The 19985-nt window shown below is 41.8% G+C and overlaps 1 protein-coding gene across 11 annotated transcripts in view; it reads right to left on the bottom strand.

Annotated features, from left to right (window-relative positions):
- Positions 1 to 19985, bottom strand: part of ctbp1 (C-terminal binding protein 1) — a 341145-nt gene that overhangs the window by 34275 nt on the left and 286885 nt on the right. For all 11 annotated transcript variants that reach the window (XM_059650027.1, XM_059650024.1, XM_048532493.2 and 8 more), the window contains one exon: positions 752 to 896. In XM_059650027.1, coding sequence (XP_059506010.1) covers positions 752 to 896 — 145 coding nt within the window. The remainder of the gene's footprint in view (positions 1 to 751; positions 897 to 19985) is intronic.

Here is a 19985-nt window from a genome sequence, read left to right as displayed (position 1 = left end):
TATTGAGTACAAGAATTGGCAGGTCATGTTGCAGTTGTATAGGACTTTGGTTCGGCCACATTTGGAGTACTGTGTACAGTTCTGGTCGCCACATTACCAAAAGGATGTGGATGCTTTGGAGAAGGTGCAGAGGAGGTTCACCAGGATGTTGCCTGGTATGGCGGGAGCTAGCTATGAACAGAGGTTGAGTAGATTAGGATTATTTTCATTAGAAAGACGGAGATTGAGGGGGGACCTGATAGAGGTCTACAAAATCATGAGGGAATAGACAGGGTGGATAGAAAAAAGCTTTTTCCCCAGAGTGGGGAGCTCAATTACTAGGGGTCATGAGTTCAAAGTGAGAGGAGGAAAGTTTAAGGGAGATATGCGTGGAAAGTTCTTTACACAGAGTGTGGTGGGTGCCTGGAACGCCTTGCCAGTGGAGGTGGTAGATGCAGACACGTCAGCATCTTAAGATATATTTGGACAGATACATGGATGGGCAGGGAGCAAATGGACACAGACCGTTAGAAAATAGATGACAGGTTAGACAGAGGATCTTAATCGGCGCAGACTTGGAGGGCTGATGGGCCTGTTCCTGTGCTGTAATTTTCTTTGTTCTTTGTTTTGTTTTAACACTTTTGATATCTTGGACAAATCATAGCAAGGCTTTAATTTTCGCTGAATTTACATTATCTATAAATGACACTGCCCTTCCATTATATCCACAGCAATAATAACAAGCCTAATTGATACTGCTCTTTATCATTACCTAAATCTCCAGCTGATTTTATGTCAATGTTATCAAAACCACTGCCAATTCTGACAATTATTCGAAGTGCTTTGAATTTCTCCAGGTCTTCTCTTGTTAAAGTGATCGTGTGATACATCAATGCACCCACAGCTTCATTTAGTACCTAGGCAAAGAAGGAGAACACTTTAGCAAGACTTGTGTATTTGTGTTGAATGATTTGCTGCAGGTTTGAGGCATACAGTTGAATGGGAGTCTTTTTGAATGTATGTGCACAGGTACATTAAACATCTGAGCAAATGGGTTTGCCATTGTACTGGAATATGTGGCTCTAGTCTGATAGAGGCTATACCAACAGTAAAGCAGAAGAGATGTGGGCATCTGTGCAGAATGTACTCTTGCATTTTTACATTATTCGTACAATCGAAGCGTTCCTGGCTAGACCAGTGGTTAATGCTCAACTTCTTGTCCTGAAAGCGGTTGTGGTGAGCTGCCTCTTGAAATACAGTGGTTCAAAGGTTGGGACACCCATGGTGCAGTTTGGGAGCAAGTTGAGGAACTTGACTCATTGACATTTAAAGAATGGAAATATAGTTCCAAATTAGAGTGGTGTAAAACTTGGATGAGAACTTGTAGGTCTTGTTGATCTCATGCACCTCCTGGCTTTGACCTTTGGGTGAATCTGAAGTAATCCAAGGAGCTGTGGTGAATTGCTGCACTGCATCTTGTAGATGGTACCTGCTGCTGCTATTGCACATTGTTAGTTAAGCTGATGGGTAGGGTGTCAATAAAGCGGGCTGCTTTGTCCTTAGAAATAGTAAGAACTGCTGACTCTGGCATCTGAGATAACACAGTGTGGAGCTGGAGGACCACAGCAGGCCAGGAAAACTGATGTTTCGGGTCTGGACCGCTGTTCAGAAATTTGTTTTGAAGAAGGGTCCCGAACCAAAATGTCAGCTTTCCTGGCCTGCTGTGTTCCTCCAGCTCCACACTGCTTTGTCCTGTAGGGCACTAAACTTAAGTACTGTAACTGCACCTATCCTGCCAAGTGGAGGATATTCCATCACACTCCTGCCTTGCGTCATGTACATGGAGGACAATCTTTAGGGAGACAGGAAATGAGTTACTCACTACAGGATTCTCAGTATCTGACCTATTCTTGTAGCTACATTATTTATTTGACTTCCAGGTGTTACTTATCAGCCCAAATGTTATGTAGTGTCAAAACTGACATAAGAATGGTTACAACTTCAACTGACTACATTTGAGCAGAGCATTATAAAATGTTCCGAACAAATGAACACATCCTCTCTTGCACTGTTTAAGTTTTAATCAGAAAGTAAAACTATAAGCCTTTGCAAGAGCACCAAGACAGGGAGCTCCTTCCCTGTTCAGAGCTTTGAGTTTCTATTAAAGCAGTTTCATGAATTTCATGAAAAAGCTCATTAAGTTCCCCATCATTTTATAACATTAAACAGTATGTGAAAAATAAATTGGAAGCTTGTCTTTAAAACAATCAAAGTATTCGTAATAATCAGGAAACTGGCTGGACTGATGTCTAGGTGTTTCTGCACTTCCAAACATTGATGCACTTTACAAACAGAAATTCATCAGTTCCAGGAACTGCTCCTTTTCACATTAGCTCCAACAAGCCAGAAGAAAATCTGGACTGAGTATTTTTCTCTAGCTTTTAAAACGCTCATGTTTAAATTGCAGTATGCACCAGGTGCTAAAAACTGTTAGATTTCTAATGATAAATTTACAAAAAGCAAGTGGTTAGGCTTCAAAGTGAATGCAAACAAATAAAAATTACTCATCATTGGCAGCAAAGTGAAACGACTATTACTATACAGCTGCACAGAGGTTGACCCCATTATTAATTTCTAATTCTATATCTAATTTTTTTTATATGCCTCATGTAAATGTTGACCCTTATTTATCAGAGAATCAAAGTCCAACATTTTCAGAAACAAAGTATATTACTGGAGATATTAATAAATCAATTCACTATACATACACTACTGAAAATAATTACTCATAAATAATGGTCAAAACATTTATAATGTTTAAGTTTTGCTTTTACTTAAACAAATAATTCAAATGGCCAGGTAATGAATAACAAACTCTGCAGTGATTATTAATTACATAGCATTGTTGTTTTTTATTTGATTCTATTGCAACTATATTTTTATTACTTTGCTTGGTCTCAAATCAAGCACAAACGTAATCTTCATGAAAATATTACCCAAGTATAAGTTGACTATATGCCTTTGGGCACAGAAATTGATCTAACTACATTTACTTTAACACCAATATTTGCAGTGCTTGGAATATTGCACTACAGATTTTGCCAGATATCTAAAAGTAGAACTGACTCATTGCATTACTTTTGCCATTTTTTCCCCATTTCTCTCACCAGTACTTTTTCTAAGAAACAGATAAAACACTAATTTGCACAGATAACACTTTTTCACCAACAAGACTGAAGTATAGGCTGACTTGTGGTCTGCGAGGTGTTGAATATCTTCACCAGGGCCCGAGCAATCTCTTCCCTTGCCTCCCATAGAAGCCTGGGCATTTATGAATCTGTAGGCCTGTTAAAATGTCTAATACCACCTCTTTATTAATCTTAAACTGTTCTAGAACCTCACCATCCCAAATGAAATCCCTGACTACAATGTCTTTCTCCTCTATGAATACAAAGTATTTAAGCCTTCATTGATATCCTCTGGTCCGACACACATACTGATCCTCTAGTCTGCAATAGGTCACACTCTTTTCCTGGTAGTCATTTTATTCTTAATATACTTACAAAAAGCAAGTGTTGTCCAATTAAGCAGTTTCACCAGGTTGAGAGTGTGGGAAAGGATGCTGGAAAGAGCAGCATCAATATCAAATTTGAGCGAATTTGCCAGCTTCAAACAAAGACTCCCAAAGTATGTAATTCTTTTGGAATGGTGGGGTTTCTGGGAGAAGAAGCAATTTGACAACTGGAGTAGTGAGAAGGGAGACAAGGAAAGTGACATCTTGAGCTGGGTGACATTGGGTAAGAATGCCTGTGGGAAGAGAAAAAAAATCACCTTCACTGGGAAGACTATATGGGAGAGATGGGCATTTACACAGCTCAGGAACCACTTTTACAATGATAATGTGGTACAAATTCAGTAGAATTATCTACAAATGCACATGACCTTAAGAAATACCCACCTTTCCCCACTGAAGGTGATTTTCCCTCTTCCTACAGGCATTCTTCTGAAATATGAACACGAAGTTTAACTTTGACATCCAAAGTCCAGTATTTTGCACTACTATCCTTTCACCTCTGCAATTATCACTATGTCACTGACAAAACACTCAGTTTTTCACTGAGGTAGGGCTTAAGATGACTCTCTCTTTGAACTTTGAAGGACTTAAGACCTGTCCTAACTGTTACACTTATGTATTTCGTTCTCAAAAAGAGTTACATCTGGATTTTTTTTTCAGACATTAAGTGAAAACTACTTGCATTGCAGGTTTAAAGTAATGAAGGACACCACCTTTACAATTTATAATGTGGAATTCATATTATATCCCAAAGAAAGGTCACCTATAGTACATAAGGCTAGATTAAAGCATCTCTTAAAAGAAAGTCCAGGCAGAGATTTATTTAATTACAGAAGTTGGCATGCCCTTCTAATCGACAATGATTAGCTCCTTGGCAATTGGAGTTGATCATTCTTACATCTGCATCTACAAAACCAGCTATCACTTCCTGCATAATTTGTCTTGGATGAAAAGAAGAATGTTATAATTATTTCTGATTCTCAAAGCGGAACAAAAACAGAAGTTGCTGAAAAGCTCAGCAGGTCTGGCAGCATTTGTGAAGAAAAAAAAGAATCAGAGTAAACATTTCGGATCTGGTGACACTTCCTGAGACCCTTCCTGGAAGGGTCACCAGACCTGAAATGTTAACTCTGATTTTTTTTCTTCTTCACAGATCCTGCCAGACCAGCTGAGCTTTTCCAGCAACTTCTGTTTTTGTTCCTAATTTACAGCATCCGCAGTTCTTTTGATTTGGCTATGTTTGCATTTCTTAACAATCCTTTTAAGTTATTCAATTTTCTTTCTCAGGCCACGGGTTAATTATCACATGGCATAAGAACCTTCCAAAGATGGCATAGCTGCTTCAGCATTTTCATTGCCAGAGTCAGTCATTTGAAAATTTTCTGTAAAATTAACAACAACTTGCATTTCACAGTTCAGCTGAAGAGTTACTATCCAGGTACTGCTCACAGGAATACCGGCACCATTACAAGGACGATATTTAGTTGAAGGGGAAGTTGCACTGCTTCACTGTCAAGACAACAGGAGGACGGGGAAGAAATGCAGCCTTGCTTCTTTCAACCAGATAATGAAGACAATTTTACTGAAGAGATCCAATACTGTAACCACACTCTGCACTCACAAAGGATAATTAAATATTGCACACGCAGCCACAATACTAACAAAGGAACCGAGAAGAAAGGCATCGATCAGTGAAAATACTGATAAAAGATGTAGTCCTCAGTGCATAAACTGAAAATCAGCTTATCCATAAAATGTAACATTAAATCACCAAAAATAACTTGTATGTATATAGCAACAAACAGACTCCAGAAAGATCAAAAAGGATGAGAAAAGAAAATGCATCATAAGAACATTCAAGGTAATGTCATTTGTGGTTTAGCTTAGGTGTTTTTGTTGCAGCAATGACAGAAACACGGCTAGACAGTTCAAAGACAGAATTCCAAGAAAGAGGAAAGTGCTTTTTTGGAAAAGGGATGGTGACACATTGAAAAACAAAAGGAGAGCATCTGAAGAAATGGAATGTCAGTTAGCAAAGGGCTGGTAAGGGAAGTTGGACGGTAGGTCATTCATTTAAAGGGGATGGGTTCAGTTAAGGCATTCAAGAACGTGATTAATTGGATAGAAAAAGCTATGGGCCAAGTGTAGGCAGATGGATTGGAAGAGATATATACTTAATGACCAGTGCATCTACGATGGGCCAAAAGGGCCTTTACCTGTATTGTAAAAATCAATAAATAATGCACAAGGGTAGGGGACAACCAAAGATTAGCATTAGGTAATGAAGCTCACTTAAGGTGCTGCTGCAGGCAGAACAGGGCTGAAGGGTATTTTAATAATTCCATAATTCTGTGACGGGGCAAGAGGAACAGGTCACATGAATACTTGTGTGATTAAAGGGGATATGGGAGAATCACTACCAAATGTTGGTGCAATATTTCCACGGTGCTCCGTTGGCAAACCAAACAGTGCAGTGACATCTCATTCACAACTTTTTTTTTTAAAAGAAATTTGATTAACTACCAAAAGCAAAGTGCCAAAATGTATTCTTCCAGGATTCACAGGTTAAATGGCAACAGAATGTCTCAAACTCCGACTCAAATAACAACCATTTTTAGGAAGTTGAGGGTACTGTGACAGAAAACAGATTTTCCTCAACTCATCACAACTTAGTTATCCAGGTTCTTAAAGTATATAACTCCTTTCTGAATTCGGTCTCCAAATCAGTTACATACTCCAAAAGGCAAAATAGATGAGCAACAAGTGAAGGCAGAATATACAATGGTAATCTTTCAAAAAGATCAATCAAGATCTCAACATGTAAGTACAGCTTCAAGGAATCGACTTCCCTACCTCTGAGCCAGGAGACCTGGGTTCAAGTTACACTTGCTCCAGAGGTACGTTATAATATCTCTGAACAGGTTGACTAAAAACATCAAAGAATCTGCTTGGTTTCCAGACAAATGATAACTTGCTTCAGTCTCAGCATCACAGTTTCCAAACCTCACAGCATTCCCTTTGTGTAGAGCATACTGATCATTTTAAGATCCTCTAAACAGTTGGCATTTGCTCTATAATGTAAACCCAACATTCATTTTTAAAATGTGGTATGTTAGAAAAATCCCCAAGTGATGAGAAATAAGCACTACTGTATGTCACCAAAAAGGCTGGCACTCAATGAAGATTCAATTAGATAGAATCCCAACTGGATAAAGTTAAACTGCTTTTGGCCGAATCAGAATAAGCATGAATGCCAAGTTTATCTGATAGAAAATCTGAGATCTCAAAACTATAAAGAAAATCAAATCTCTATAATCTCTAAAATTGACTGTATTCCTTTTGTGTGATTATAACAGAATCACAAATATCAAAAACATTGATCTCTACGATTGAATTTTAATACTGAATTTTACCAGAAAGCTGCCAGGTATCTATTACTGGGAGTTTCATGGAGGGTTTCTCTCCATGAGTTCTATTTCAACTTCATACTGCTCATCTCTTTACAGACAAATGTGTCTCTGAGGTGGTCCTTTTGAGCTCCCTCACACTTATCCAGGTTGTAGAGGTGGTAGTCGGGGCAGGGGAGGGGGAGCAATGGGAGGTACCTTCTGGGGTTTCAACTGGCAGTGACTTGCCTGGTGCCAGCTGCAGTGAGTATCCGTTCATAGTAAACAATGGGAAGAAAACCACCACTTGTCTGATTGACTGACATTGTAAACACAGCTATAAGACTCAAGGTACGCAGGCTACTTGTCCTTAATGCGTAACCATATGTGAATCCCATGTAAGAGAATGCTATTCTTTCCCTAATGCCCAGTGTAGCATAATATCTAGTCATTGTTCAGGACTGATCATGGCTCATCCCTCTTACTGATTTCAAAGAACAGCCCTGACTCCCAAGTGATTTACAACTCATCCCATTTGATAGCAATGATATGCATGACTGGCCGTGGCCATCTTCCCATTCTGTAATGATTCACAACACCTGACCTGAAATACATCCAGCCACCCCCTGACCATATCCATGCCTCTTGACTGAAATCAAGCAAAACCCACAACGATAACCGACAACACAGTGTTCCCTGGCTTGACTGAGGACTAATCCCTTTAGACTTTGAGACACAGCTATTCAGTCGAAGCACATGTACAGGGTAATGTTTGCGCCACTGAGACAATATTATGGCTTTAAATCTTGTACTTTGTATGTTATTTTTATGAAGAAAGGTGAGAGGTGGAAAAATGGTCTGCTCAAAGTCAAAGAGCTTATGACGCCATGTTTTTTTTTGGCAGTTAGAATAGAATACAATAGAAGCAGCCTGAACGGATGGAATCACGCTGCCAAAGAATCAGGATTTGGTTAGCCAAAAGCTAGAGTTGTCTTACCATTGCTAGGATTACATGTGGGACTACCTGTTTTATTTAATTTGCCTTTGCCAAAAGGTGTCTTTATGGAATGGTACAATATTGGAAAAGTTAATTAGTAATTAATATATGTTATTTCGTTAAGCATTTTGATAGAATTACAGTTCAGCCAGTTCTTTTATTTTTATTTAGTTGTGTCTTAACTATGGTGTAAAACTAAAGTATGATTTGTTTAAAGTAGAGTAGTTTGGCCAATTGAACTGGACCACAATGCCTCATTCCACCAAAAATATAAGAAAATGTTAGGAGATAGGCTATCTTATTATTATATTTTGAGGGATTTTGGTCTGGTCCGTAACACCACAAATGCTACAGATATGACACTGATGTAGCACAGTGCCACAAAGCAAGATATTTGTCCCTTCAATTGATCAATACTAGTAAACATGATAAGCTCTATGGCTTTGCAGCAGCACAAGGGGTAAGGCAAGACAGTACCTTGAGGCTATATGTTCTGAATTTGAATGCAATTAAGACAAGCGGGGATGTTGAGAGCATCCAAGTCAGGGCAGACAGTGTGAGTGTTAAGAGTGCAAGCCAACGGCTGTGAAATTTACTCTGAAGGGCAAGATGGGTGCCTGTCACTATGTAAAACTGCAATGCAAGGTGCCAGCACACTCCAAAGCACAGCACTGATGTAGTGGACTTCATTTTAAAATTGTCCAAATGTGCCATGATGATATGGCATGTATGGTTTTTTTTGGTGGGGGGTGGTAGTAAGGGTGGCACGGTTGGGGAAAGAAAGAAGATATGGGTGGTCACTGCCCATAGAGTGCATTCTGAGATGTTAGGGACCACTGTTCAAGTTGAAGGCTTGGAACGGTCAGGTATCTGTTCAAACTTTCATGTTGGGAAATGTTGCCATATAATTTCACTCCACTGATCAGGAAAATTGGAAATTGCATAAAAATTAGATGAAATCAGGCATTAATGAAATATAAAAGCGTATGTAAAATAGGACTCTCCGTACTCACTTGCAAGATTCTCAACTCACCGTTCAAACCTTGGGTGAAAATCAGGCTTTTGTTCCCCTCAACACTGAGGATTTCATTTTTCTGATCTCATCACACTTTTCCAATTAAGTCACGACCACTATGTCTTTCAGGGACTGGGAGAATCCAGCCCAATAGCAATCTCTCTCAATTGGTGAAGCATGTGGCAATCTGCGGCACAAATATTTGAAACCTTTTTACAATGGCGGGTTTTACATCATGTGACTGCCTTTTGGCGAGGGATTGGACAGTTCATTAACATATTAAAATAAGATTACTTTCTGTATTTTCAAGGAATCAGGAAACCTAGCCGTAAAAATGAAGCAGGAACCCCAGGGTCAAGAAGGTAAGTGTCTTTCAGAGCAATCCTTGGGGACTGAGGAGAGCAGGAATGCTCCACTCAAGCTTTCAAGGATAATTTTCTAACTCCCTATTCCCACTGTAATCACAACTTATATTACTCCAGTCCCAATCTTTTGCTCACTCTCCCTCCTGTAAGAGTTTTTCCTTCTGTCCTTCCAAGTCCTGATTCCTCATTCCCTCCCTCAAGCAATAGTTTTCACCAGTTTCTCTCCCTCAAGTTCCATCTCTCTTCCCCTTTCTTCCACAATGATCTATCCCCTGCAACCCCACGTCTCTTATTCCTCTTCCAGAAGACTGTAGAACCTCCCCAAGAGTCCATGGCAGTGGTCACCTGCTGGTTTTCTCACCCATTTCCTGGTTATTAGGTTAGAGACAAAGAAAAGGCATCAGGTGGTCTTTCATTTACCTTCTCTTCTCTGGTACTGATGGTTTCTTTTTCCCATTATTCTTGTATGGGATGTGTGACATGCTGGCTGAGCCAGCATCTATTGCCCATTCCAAATTGTCCTTGTATTGAGTGGTTTACTAGGCCATTTCTGAGGGCAGATAGGAGTCAATCATATTTGAGATAATGGGTACTGCAGATGCTGGGGAATCCAAGATAATAAAATGTGAGGCTGGATGAACACAGCAGGCCAAGCAGCATCTCAGGAGCACAAAAGCTGACGTTTCGGGCCTAGACCCTTCAGAGAGGGGGATGGGGTGAGGGAGCTGGAACAAATAGGGAGAGAGGGGGAGGCGGACCGAAGAAGATGGAGAGAAAAGAAGATAGGTGGAGAGGAGAGTATAGGTGGGGAGGTCAGTCCAGGGAAGACTGACAGGTCAAGGAGGTGGGATGAGATTAGTAGGTAGGAAATGGAGGTGCGGCTTGGGGTGAACAAGGGATGGGTAAGAGGAAGAACAGATTAGGAAGGCAGCGACAGGCTGGGCTGGTTGTGTGGTGCAGTGGGGGGAGGGGACAAACTGGGCTGGTTTTAGGGTGCGGTGGGGGAAGGGGAGATTTTGAAGCTGGTGAAGTCCACATTGATACCATTGGGCTGCAGGGTTCCCAAGCGGAATACGAGTTGCTGTTCCTGCAACCTTTGGGTGGCATCATTGTGGCACTGCAGGAGGCCCATGATGGACATGTCATCTAAAGAATGGGAGGGGGAGTTGAAATGGTTCGCGACTGGGAGGTACACTTGTTCATTGCGAACCGAGCGGAGGTGTTCTGCAAAGCGGTCCCCGAGCCTCCGCTTGGTTTCCCCAATGTAGAGGAAGCTGCACCGGGTACAGTGGATATAGTATACCACATTGGCAGATGTGCAGGTGAACCTCTGCTTAATATGGAAAGTCATCGGGGGCCTGGGATGGGGGTGAGGGAGGTGGTGTGGGGGCAAGTGTAGCACTTCCTGCGGTTGCAGGGGAAGGTGCCGGGTGTGGTGGGGTTGGAGGCCTAAAGAGGATCCCCCTCGTTCTCACACACCACCCCACCAACCTCCGGATACAACGCATCATCTACACTTCCGCCATCTACAATCCGACCCCACCACCCAAGACATTTTACCATCCCCACCCTTGTCTGCTTTCCGGAGAAACCACTCTCTCTGTGACTCCCTTGTTCGCTCCACACTGCCCTCCAACCCCACCACACCCGGCACCTTCCCCTGCAACCGCAGGATGTGCTACACTTGCCCCCACACCTCCTCCCTCACCCCTATCCCAGGCCCCAAGATGACTTTCCATATTAAGCAGAGGTTCCCCTGCACATCTGCCAATGTGGTATACTGCATCCATTGTACCCAGTGTGGCTTCCTCTACATTGGGGAAACCATGCGGAGGCTTGGGGACCTCTTTGCAGAACACCTCCGCTCAGTTCGCAACAAACTACTGCACCTCCCAGTCGCAAACCATTTCAACTTCCCCTCCCATTCTTTAGCTGACATGTCCATCATGGGCCTCCTGAAGTGCCACAATGATGCCACCTGAAGGTTGTAGGAACAGCAACTCATATTCCGCCTGGGAACCCTGCAGCCCAATGGTATCAATGTGGACTTCACCAGCTTCAAAATCTCCCCTTCCCCTAATGCATCCCTAAACCAGCCCAGTTCATCCCCTCCCCCCACTGCACCACACAACCAGCCCAGCTCTTCCCCCCCACCCACTGCATCCCAAAACCAGTCCAACCTGTCTCTGCCTCCCTAACCGGTTCTTCCTCTCACCCATCCCTTCCTCCCACCCCAAGCCGCACCTCCTTGACCTGTCCGTCTTCCCTGGACTGACCTATCCCCTCCCTACCTCCCCACCTATACTCTCCCCACCTATCTTCTTTACTCTCCATCTTCGGTCCGCCTCCCCCTCTCTCCCTATTTATTCCAGTTCCCTCCCCCCATCCCCCTCTCTGATGAAGGGTCTAGGCCCGAAACGTCAGCTTTTGTGCTCCTGAGATGCTGCTGGGCCTGCTGTGTTCATCCAGCTCCACACTTTGTTATCTTGGTCAATCATATTTGTGTGGTTTTGCCATTAGATGCAGGACAGACCAGGAAACAATGGTAGGATTCTTTTCCTGAAGGACATGAGTAAACCAGACTGGTTTTTGCTTTATAAGCGACTATAGATTAGCTTGTAATTCCTAATTTTACTGGGATCAGTTTCACCATCTGCCGTGGTAGGTTCTGAAACCATGCCTGCTGAAAATTAGCCTGGACCTCTGGATCATTAGTACCTCAATATTCACACTTTGCCACTGTCTCCCCCAAAGAAGTACAGAGCTGAATCCTCACAAACACTGAGCCATTAACACGAACTAGTACATCAAACAGGCTAAAACTCATTTCACCGTTTCTACAACTCTATGTTGTCAAAAAATGCTCCAAGTTCTTTGCTCAACATTTTAAACCAAAACTCTAAATGAACCATTCATTTATTCTGATATATTACTGTCAACTGACATGAAAATATTTCAAAAGTGACCTATCCATTTTACTTTCCGTCACATTTACCAGAATAATCTGCAAACGTCAAAATCCACCATGCAGTGAGTGAGCAAAAGACATTCTAAAAGCATTAAACTTTGAATAAAGCATCCTTTCATACATTTCACTACACAAAGACTATAGCACTGTACAATTTGTGTTTTTTAATTGTACTACTGTCCACTAAAAAGGATGAAGGTGAATTTTAACAAATTTTAAGGGCATTTCATCACATTAGAATACAGAAAAAATTTCTAAATTTAAGTTTACAATAATTAGATAAGCTAATAATGGTGAGGTTGGACGAGATAACTGTGCGGGGAATTGGGAGGGAGACGAAGGCAAATGGTGCAGTGGCTTGATTTCATGTGAAACCGAGAGGATCAAGAAACTTTCAACTCACCTCCTGAGCAGCAGCTTCCAGTGGCCGGCACACCAAAGGGGGCCACCTGTCCCACCCAGGGGCCACCTGTTTGGCTTATATGTGCCTCAGAGAAGCAACCCACTGTCTGCATAGCACTAGTTCTTGACAGTCATAGAGTTCTACAGTACAGAAAGAGACTTCTCAGTCCAACCAACCAGATATCCTAAATAAATCTAATTTGGCCCATATCCTTCTACATCCTTCCTATTCATGTATCCATCCAGATACCTTTTCAATGTTCTAATTGTACCAGCCTCCACCACCTCCTCTGGAACGTCACTCAGAAAAGAAGTTCACCAAAGCCTTAGAATCCTGATTTCCGGTTTTACACCTGTAAAAAACACTTCTCAACAAAACTTCACTATGTGTGCCTTTTTTCCCTAAGAAATAGATCTTCAAAGTATAATGCTAACGTGAAATTCATATGCAGAGATACTGACATGGACAAAATTAAGTGCGATCTGAACAATAAATTCAGCTACTATCCTGCTGCTTTATAATGCAAAGAAAGTGAAAAAAAATCAACGTTTACAGTTTTGTGCATTGCATTCGATTGGGGGAAATTTAGAGGTTATGGGGGGGAATCTGAGAAGTCATGCAGCATGTGCCTAATTACAAGTGACAGAGAGTTGCTTTGACAATTTAAAAACAATATTGTCATAGTGATTGAGAGAGTAAGAACTGCAGATGCTGGAGAATCTGAGAACAAGATGTAGAGCTGGACGAACATAGTAGGCCAAGCAGCATCAGAGGAGCAGGAAGGCTGACGCTTCGGGCCTAGACCCTTCTTCAGAAAAAATTTTCTGAAGAAGGGTCTATGCCTGAAGTGTCAGCCTTCCTACTCCTCTGATGCTGCTTGGCCTGCTGTGTTCATCCAGCTCTACACCTTATTATCTCTATTGTCGTAAAGTGACACCAGTTTTGTCATACTTCCATTACAGTCACTGCAAACATGGCATTACTTATTAAACAGTATTCATTTCAGATTTAGGGATGCTGGTCAGATTATACAACCTGACCTTGCATTTTCCTATTTATTATGCAAAGTCTATCTGAAACAGCACTCAGCTTTGTAACAACATAATAGCGCAGATTTTCCAAGTGAACAATCTCGGTTACAGATTTGACTAACATTGATGTCACACGTGTATAATAAATACATCAGTTAAAATCAAGGGAAATAGCAAACTTTGATTTGACAAATTAAAAATAAAAGCAAAGTTGAACCCTTTAAGCTACAAGTCAATTATGTGAATTTTTGAGAAGTAAATTAAACTCAAAGTTGAACCATGCTTTGTTCCATGTACCGTAATTTGCATCAAAATACCTCCTTTCAAATAACAAAATATTTCAAAATGCTTCATAAATGTGTACTTGGCCAAAAACTGACACCAAGCCAAAGGAGGAGGTATGAGCAATTATGACGCAGGTCTTAGTCATAGAAGTGGGTTTCAAAGAGTCTTTGAAAAAGGACCTTAGAACACCTGCAGCAGAAAAACGCCATTCAGCCCATCGGGCCTGCACCAACCCTCCGAACAGCACCCCCAACCTATTCCCTAACCCTGTATTTACCATGGTTAATCTACCTAGTTGACAAATCTCTGGACACTGTGGGCAATTTACAATGGCCAATACAAAACACCTTATCTGCACATCTTAGGACTATGGAAGGAAACCAAAGTACCCAACATAAACCCACAGACAGAATGTACAAACGCAGAACAAAGTGAAGAGGTTTCAGGGTGGAAAGTTGAGAATTTCAGGGATGAGATGTTTGAATTGGACATGTGGTTTAAGATCAAGCGCGAAGAGTCTGGTTCTATCTGAGACAAGGGTCAGGACAGGAGATGGAATCAGTGGCTAGTGAATAAGTTCATCGTGAGAGGCTGATTTTAACTGTTTCAGCCTTCTCAAAAGGTTTTTGGAGAAAACTTTATGGTAATACAATTCTACTGACAGAAGAAAGCCTTTCCAAGAAGGCTATGTCGACTGACATCATGTGCATGCAAATCGTGCACTACTTCAAAGTTCACGCACGATTATGCCAGTCAGGTCTTACATCATTGCCTAGAATCCCGATGAGGTCATACACCAAGGAACCAGTGCGCGTAGAAACAAGGGTTTAATCGCCAAAATGAAATATAGTGGACAATCAAATTGGCACAATGAGTAACTAGTATGAGGGAGGAAGGCCAAATTCTTGGTGCAGTCATGTGAAAGATGCAGACGGTAATGCAGGAAACAGCAGGGGCTGCAATGGGTGACTTGGACTGTGAGGGGAACAGAAAGGAAATCAGTGGTTGCCTTTCCACCAGCACGACACTCCCTCACTCCCTTGGCTCCTTCCATCCCCTGTCCTCTCCTCACTATTGTCCATTTCAGATGTGTTTCTTACTGTGCACGCACAGTTCCTTGGCATATGACATCATCAGAATTCTGTGTGATGGTACAGGGTCTGACTGTGCACGCATGAGTTGAATGCTAGCAAGCTAATCGCATCTGTTTTTTTCTATTCATCTGTAGGATGTGGGAGTCACTGGCTGGCCAGCATTTCTTGCCCATCCCTATTGTCCTTAAAGTTGGTGGTGAACTACGTTTTTGAATCTCTGCAGTCCATCTGCTGTGGGTTGACCCACAATGCCAATAGGGAGGGAATTCCAGCATCATGGCTCAGCAACAGTGAAGGAACTGCAATATATTTCCAAGTCAGGATGAGGAGTGGCTTGGAGCGGAGCTTAAAGATGGTGTTCTTCCAATATGTCTGCTGCCTCCTCCTTCTAGATGGAAGTGGACATAGGTTTGGAAGGCAGTGTCTGAGGATCTTTGGTGAATTTCTGCACTGCATTTTGTAGATGGTACACACTGCTGCTACTGATGTGGTGCCAATCAAATTGACTGCTTTGTCCACGATGGTGTCAAGCTCCACGAGTGTTGATGCTGCTGCATTCATCTAAGCAAGTGCGGAGTATTCCATCACACTCCTGACTTGAGCCTTGTGGATGATGGACAGCCTTTGAGGAGTCAGGAAGTGGGTTATTAGCTGCAGTATTCCTAGGTTCTGACTTGCTCTTATACCCATTATATTTATGTGGGGAGTCCAGTTGAGTTTCTGGTCAATGATAACCCAACAATGTTGATAGTGGGGGACAATTCAGTGATGGTAACACTATTGAATGTCAAGGGTTGGTGGTTAGATTGTCTCTTCTTGGTGATGGTCATAGCTAGACATTTGTGTAGCACAAATATTACTTGCCACTTGTCAGCCCAAGCGTGGATATTGTCCAGATCTTGTTGCATTTGAACATGGATTGCATCAGTACCTGAGGAGTCACGAATGGTGCTAAACATTACACAATCTTCAGCGAACATCCCCACTTCTGACCTTATGGCAGAGGGAATGTCACTTGTGTAGCAACTGAAGATGGCTGGGCCGAGGACACTACCCTGAAGAACTCCAGCAAAGATGTCCTGGAGTTGAGATGACTGATCTCCAACAACCATGACCAGCTTCCTATGTGTCAGGTCCGACTCCAAACAACAAGCGGAGAGATTCCCTAATACCCACTGATTCAAGCTTTGCTGGGGTTCCTTGATGCCACATTGAAACAATCATTGTTTCAGTCTCCAACAGGGTGTTCCAGCACTTGTGTATCAAAAGGATCTTCCTCATACACACCTTCATCTCTTGCTCAAGATCTTAAAATGTGTCCCCTAATCCCTATCAGCTACGGGAACAGATTTTATTTGTCTGCCTTAACGAAACCCAACATTGTTTCTGTTTAGTCCACAAAATTAAGCAAAAGAACTGCAGATGCTGGAATCTGAAACAAAAGCAGAAAGTGCTCCAGTTCTGAAGATTCAGTGGACATGAAGCATCAATTCTTAATTCTCTCCACAGATGCTGCTAGACCTGCCGAGATTTTCCAGCAATTTCTGTTTTTGTTTATAATGTTGTACACGTCCATCTAATCTCCCCTCATACTTCTTTGCTCTGAAGAGCACAACCCCAGTTTGTCCAATCTAACATTGTAACTAAATCACTCTTCCTAGCAACTATTCTGGTAAATCTCTTATGTACTATCTCAAGGATCTATCATTATGAAAAAGTGAAGTGACCAGAATTGGATGCAATATTCAAGTTACGACTTAACTAGAGCTTTATAAAAGGTTCAGCATAATTTTCTTGCTTTTGTATTCAAAACATCTACAAAACCAAGAGGCCATATTCTTTATTATGTGTTCTGTTGATCTGTCCTGATACCCTCAAAAGATCCATGTGCATTTACCCTCACACCCCTTTGTCCCTGCACAGTCTTCAGAGCTATGCAATCCAATCTGCATTGCCTTTCCCTATTCCTTCTGCCAAAACATATCACCTCACACTACTCTATTAAATTCCATCCACTCACATATCCATATCCTGTTATAGTCAATTGGTATCATAATCATTATTTAGTAGCATCAGCAAAGTGTGAAATTTAACTCTGCTTTCTCAATATCCATGACATTTACATATAACAAAAATGGATTACAGGGCCTTGCACAAAACCTTGGGAACATTGCTGTCTGCTATGTTCCAGGTTGAAAAACAATTTTTTACCTTGACTTCCAAGATAATAAAATGTGAGGCTGGATGAACACAGCAGGCCAAGCAGCATCTCAGGAGCACAAAAGCTGACGTTTCGGGCCTAGACCCTTCATCAGAAAGCTCTCTGATGAAGCGTCTAGGCCCGAAACGTCAGCTTTTGTGCTCCTGAGATGCTGCTGGGCCTGCTGTGTTCATCCAGCCTCACATTTTATTATCTTGGAATTCTCCAGCATCTGCAGTTCCCATTATCTTTTTTTACCTTGACTTATTGCTTTCACTCCTTAAATCAATTTTCATTCATGCTGACACTGACTTTTCCATTCCACCCAGCTCAATTTTGTTAACTTTTTTCAACTATTTTTATAAAGTCAAAAACTTTCTTAAATTCCATTTCAACAACTTCTACTACATTGCCTTCATAACTTCAGCAAAAAAAAATTCAAATAGATTAGTCAGGCACAATGTGTCTTTTAGAAATCTGTGTTAGCTCTCTCCTTGCTTCGCTCAAACCTCACAAACATGCCTGCTGAATTGTTGTTTCATTCAATACTGGATGTGGAACAAGCAGTCTTCACGCACAAAGATACAGGAAATCAAAATGGACACTTCAGAGTTGTACATGAGTGTTGTCAGTTTTCATTTGGAGCCTAATCTTCAGTCTTCAAACTGACATTTCTGAGGGGCAGCTTATGATTGGGAAATGGGGGAAGAAGGGAACATAGGTGAATCCTTAGGAAATCTCAAGAGAAATGATTTTAGGAAGCAAGTTAGGAGTGCAATACAAGAAGCCACTGCAGAAGATTCTTTAGGAATACCTCACTCAACTGAACAAAGGAGGATTTGGAGGAGGACAGAACAATGTGAAAGCTTAAGCCCTGCCAAGACGTTGAGGGGTGATACACCATGTTTATGGGTAGTCAGTAGTTAACGTAACCTCAGCCATGGTAAATGTGGGATTACAGGGATAGGGTGGGGCTGGGACTGGGGGGAATGCGCTTCAGAGGTCTCAAAAGGCAAAATAGTCTCTTACCACATTGTAGGGGTTCTGTGATTCTCAATCTTGATTAAGGCCATCTCAGTGCTGTATCAGATAAAATAAGCTAACTGCCAAATTTCAAACAGAGTAGTGGGAAAAAATAGGCATGGATTCAGTATGCTCCAAAAATCTGAGACACAAACATTTTCATAAATAATATTACACATTCTTTGAAAGGGGCTGGCACCTCATCAGAGTTATCCTCACCTGTAACTGTATAGAGTAATTCCAAAGGATGGGCTCAGGAGAGGCTATTAAAATTCCCAGAACAAATAACAGAACTTAAAGTATCGTCGGGATCTGAGCAGATAAGGTGAATTATGGGGGAGAGAGGTCAGTCAACACGGGACAGAGGATTTATGCTAAAAATGCATGCAGTATAAGAAACTAGTAAGTGAGCTGGTAGTGCAGCTTGAAATTGGCAGGTACAGTGTTGTGGGTATAACAGAGACCTGGCTGGATCAGGCTGGGAACTAAATATCCAAGGATACACGTCAATGTTGAGAGGACAGGCAGATGGCAGGATGAGTTGTGGTGTTTGTAAGAAATGGAATTAAATCAGCAGCAAGAAGTGATATAAACTTGGAAGTTGTAGAACTTATGTATGTGTGTTGAGTTGAAGAACTGAAAAGGAAAGAAGACCATGGGTTTTAAGTACAGGCCTCCTCGCATGTTCGGGATGTGGGAAAGAAATAATCAGGAGGTAGAAAAAGCAAGAAAGGGATGGTAAGGTGAAGGAACCTTGGATGACAAGATACACAGAACATTTAGTCAAGAGGAAGAAGAATGCTTACTTAAGGTTGAGGAAGCAACAATTGGACAGGGCTCTAGAGGTCTGCAAGGTAGCCAGGACGGAACTGAAGAGTGGACTTGGGACAGCTAGAAGGGAGTATGAGAAAACTCTGTCGGGTAGGATCAAGGAAAACCCCAAGGCATTCTATGCTAATGTGATGAACAGCAGGATGTCCAGAGTGAGGATAGGGCCAATCAGGGATAGTGGAGGGAACTTGTGCAAGGAGTCAGAGGACGTAGAGGAGGTCCTTAATGAATACTTTGCTTCAGTATTCACCAGTGAGAGGGACCTTGATATTTGTGAGGACAGTATGAAACAGGCAGATATGCTTGAACAGGTTGATGTTAGGAAGGAGGATGTGCTGGAATTTTGAAAAACATGAGGATAGACAGGTCCCCTGAGCCACACAGGGTATACCCAAGGTTACTAGGGGAAGCAAGTGAGGAGGTTGCTGCCTCTTTGGCGATGATCTTGATGTCCTCACTGTCCACTAGAGTAGTACCAGAAGATTGGAGGGTGACAAACGAGAAAGGAAATAGGGATAATCCTGGAAATTACAGACCAGTCAGCCTTAATTCTGTGGTGGGCAAATTATTGGAGAGGATTCTGAGAGATAGTATTTATGACTATTTGGAAAAACACAGTTTGATTAGGAATCGTCAGCTTGGCTTTGTGAGGGGCAGGTCATGCCTCACGAGCCTTAGTGAATTCTTCAAGGATGTGACAAAACACATTGAAGAAGACAGAGCAGTGGATGTGGTGTCTATGGATTTTAGTGGCATATTTGATAAGGTTCTACATGGTAGGGTCATTCAAAAAGTAAAGAGGCAAGGGATTCAGGGAAATTTCTGTGTGGATAC

The sequence above is a fragment of the Stegostoma tigrinum genome, chromosome 1, assembly GCF_030684315.1.
Source record: "Stegostoma tigrinum isolate sSteTig4 chromosome 1, sSteTig4.hap1, whole genome shotgun sequence".
In the NCBI taxonomy this organism is placed as follows: Eukaryota; Metazoa; Chordata; class Chondrichthyes; order Orectolobiformes; family Stegostomatidae; genus Stegostoma; species Stegostoma tigrinum.
Note: the sequence above shows the minus strand (reverse complement) of the source record. Positions and strands in the feature narration are given on the sequence as shown.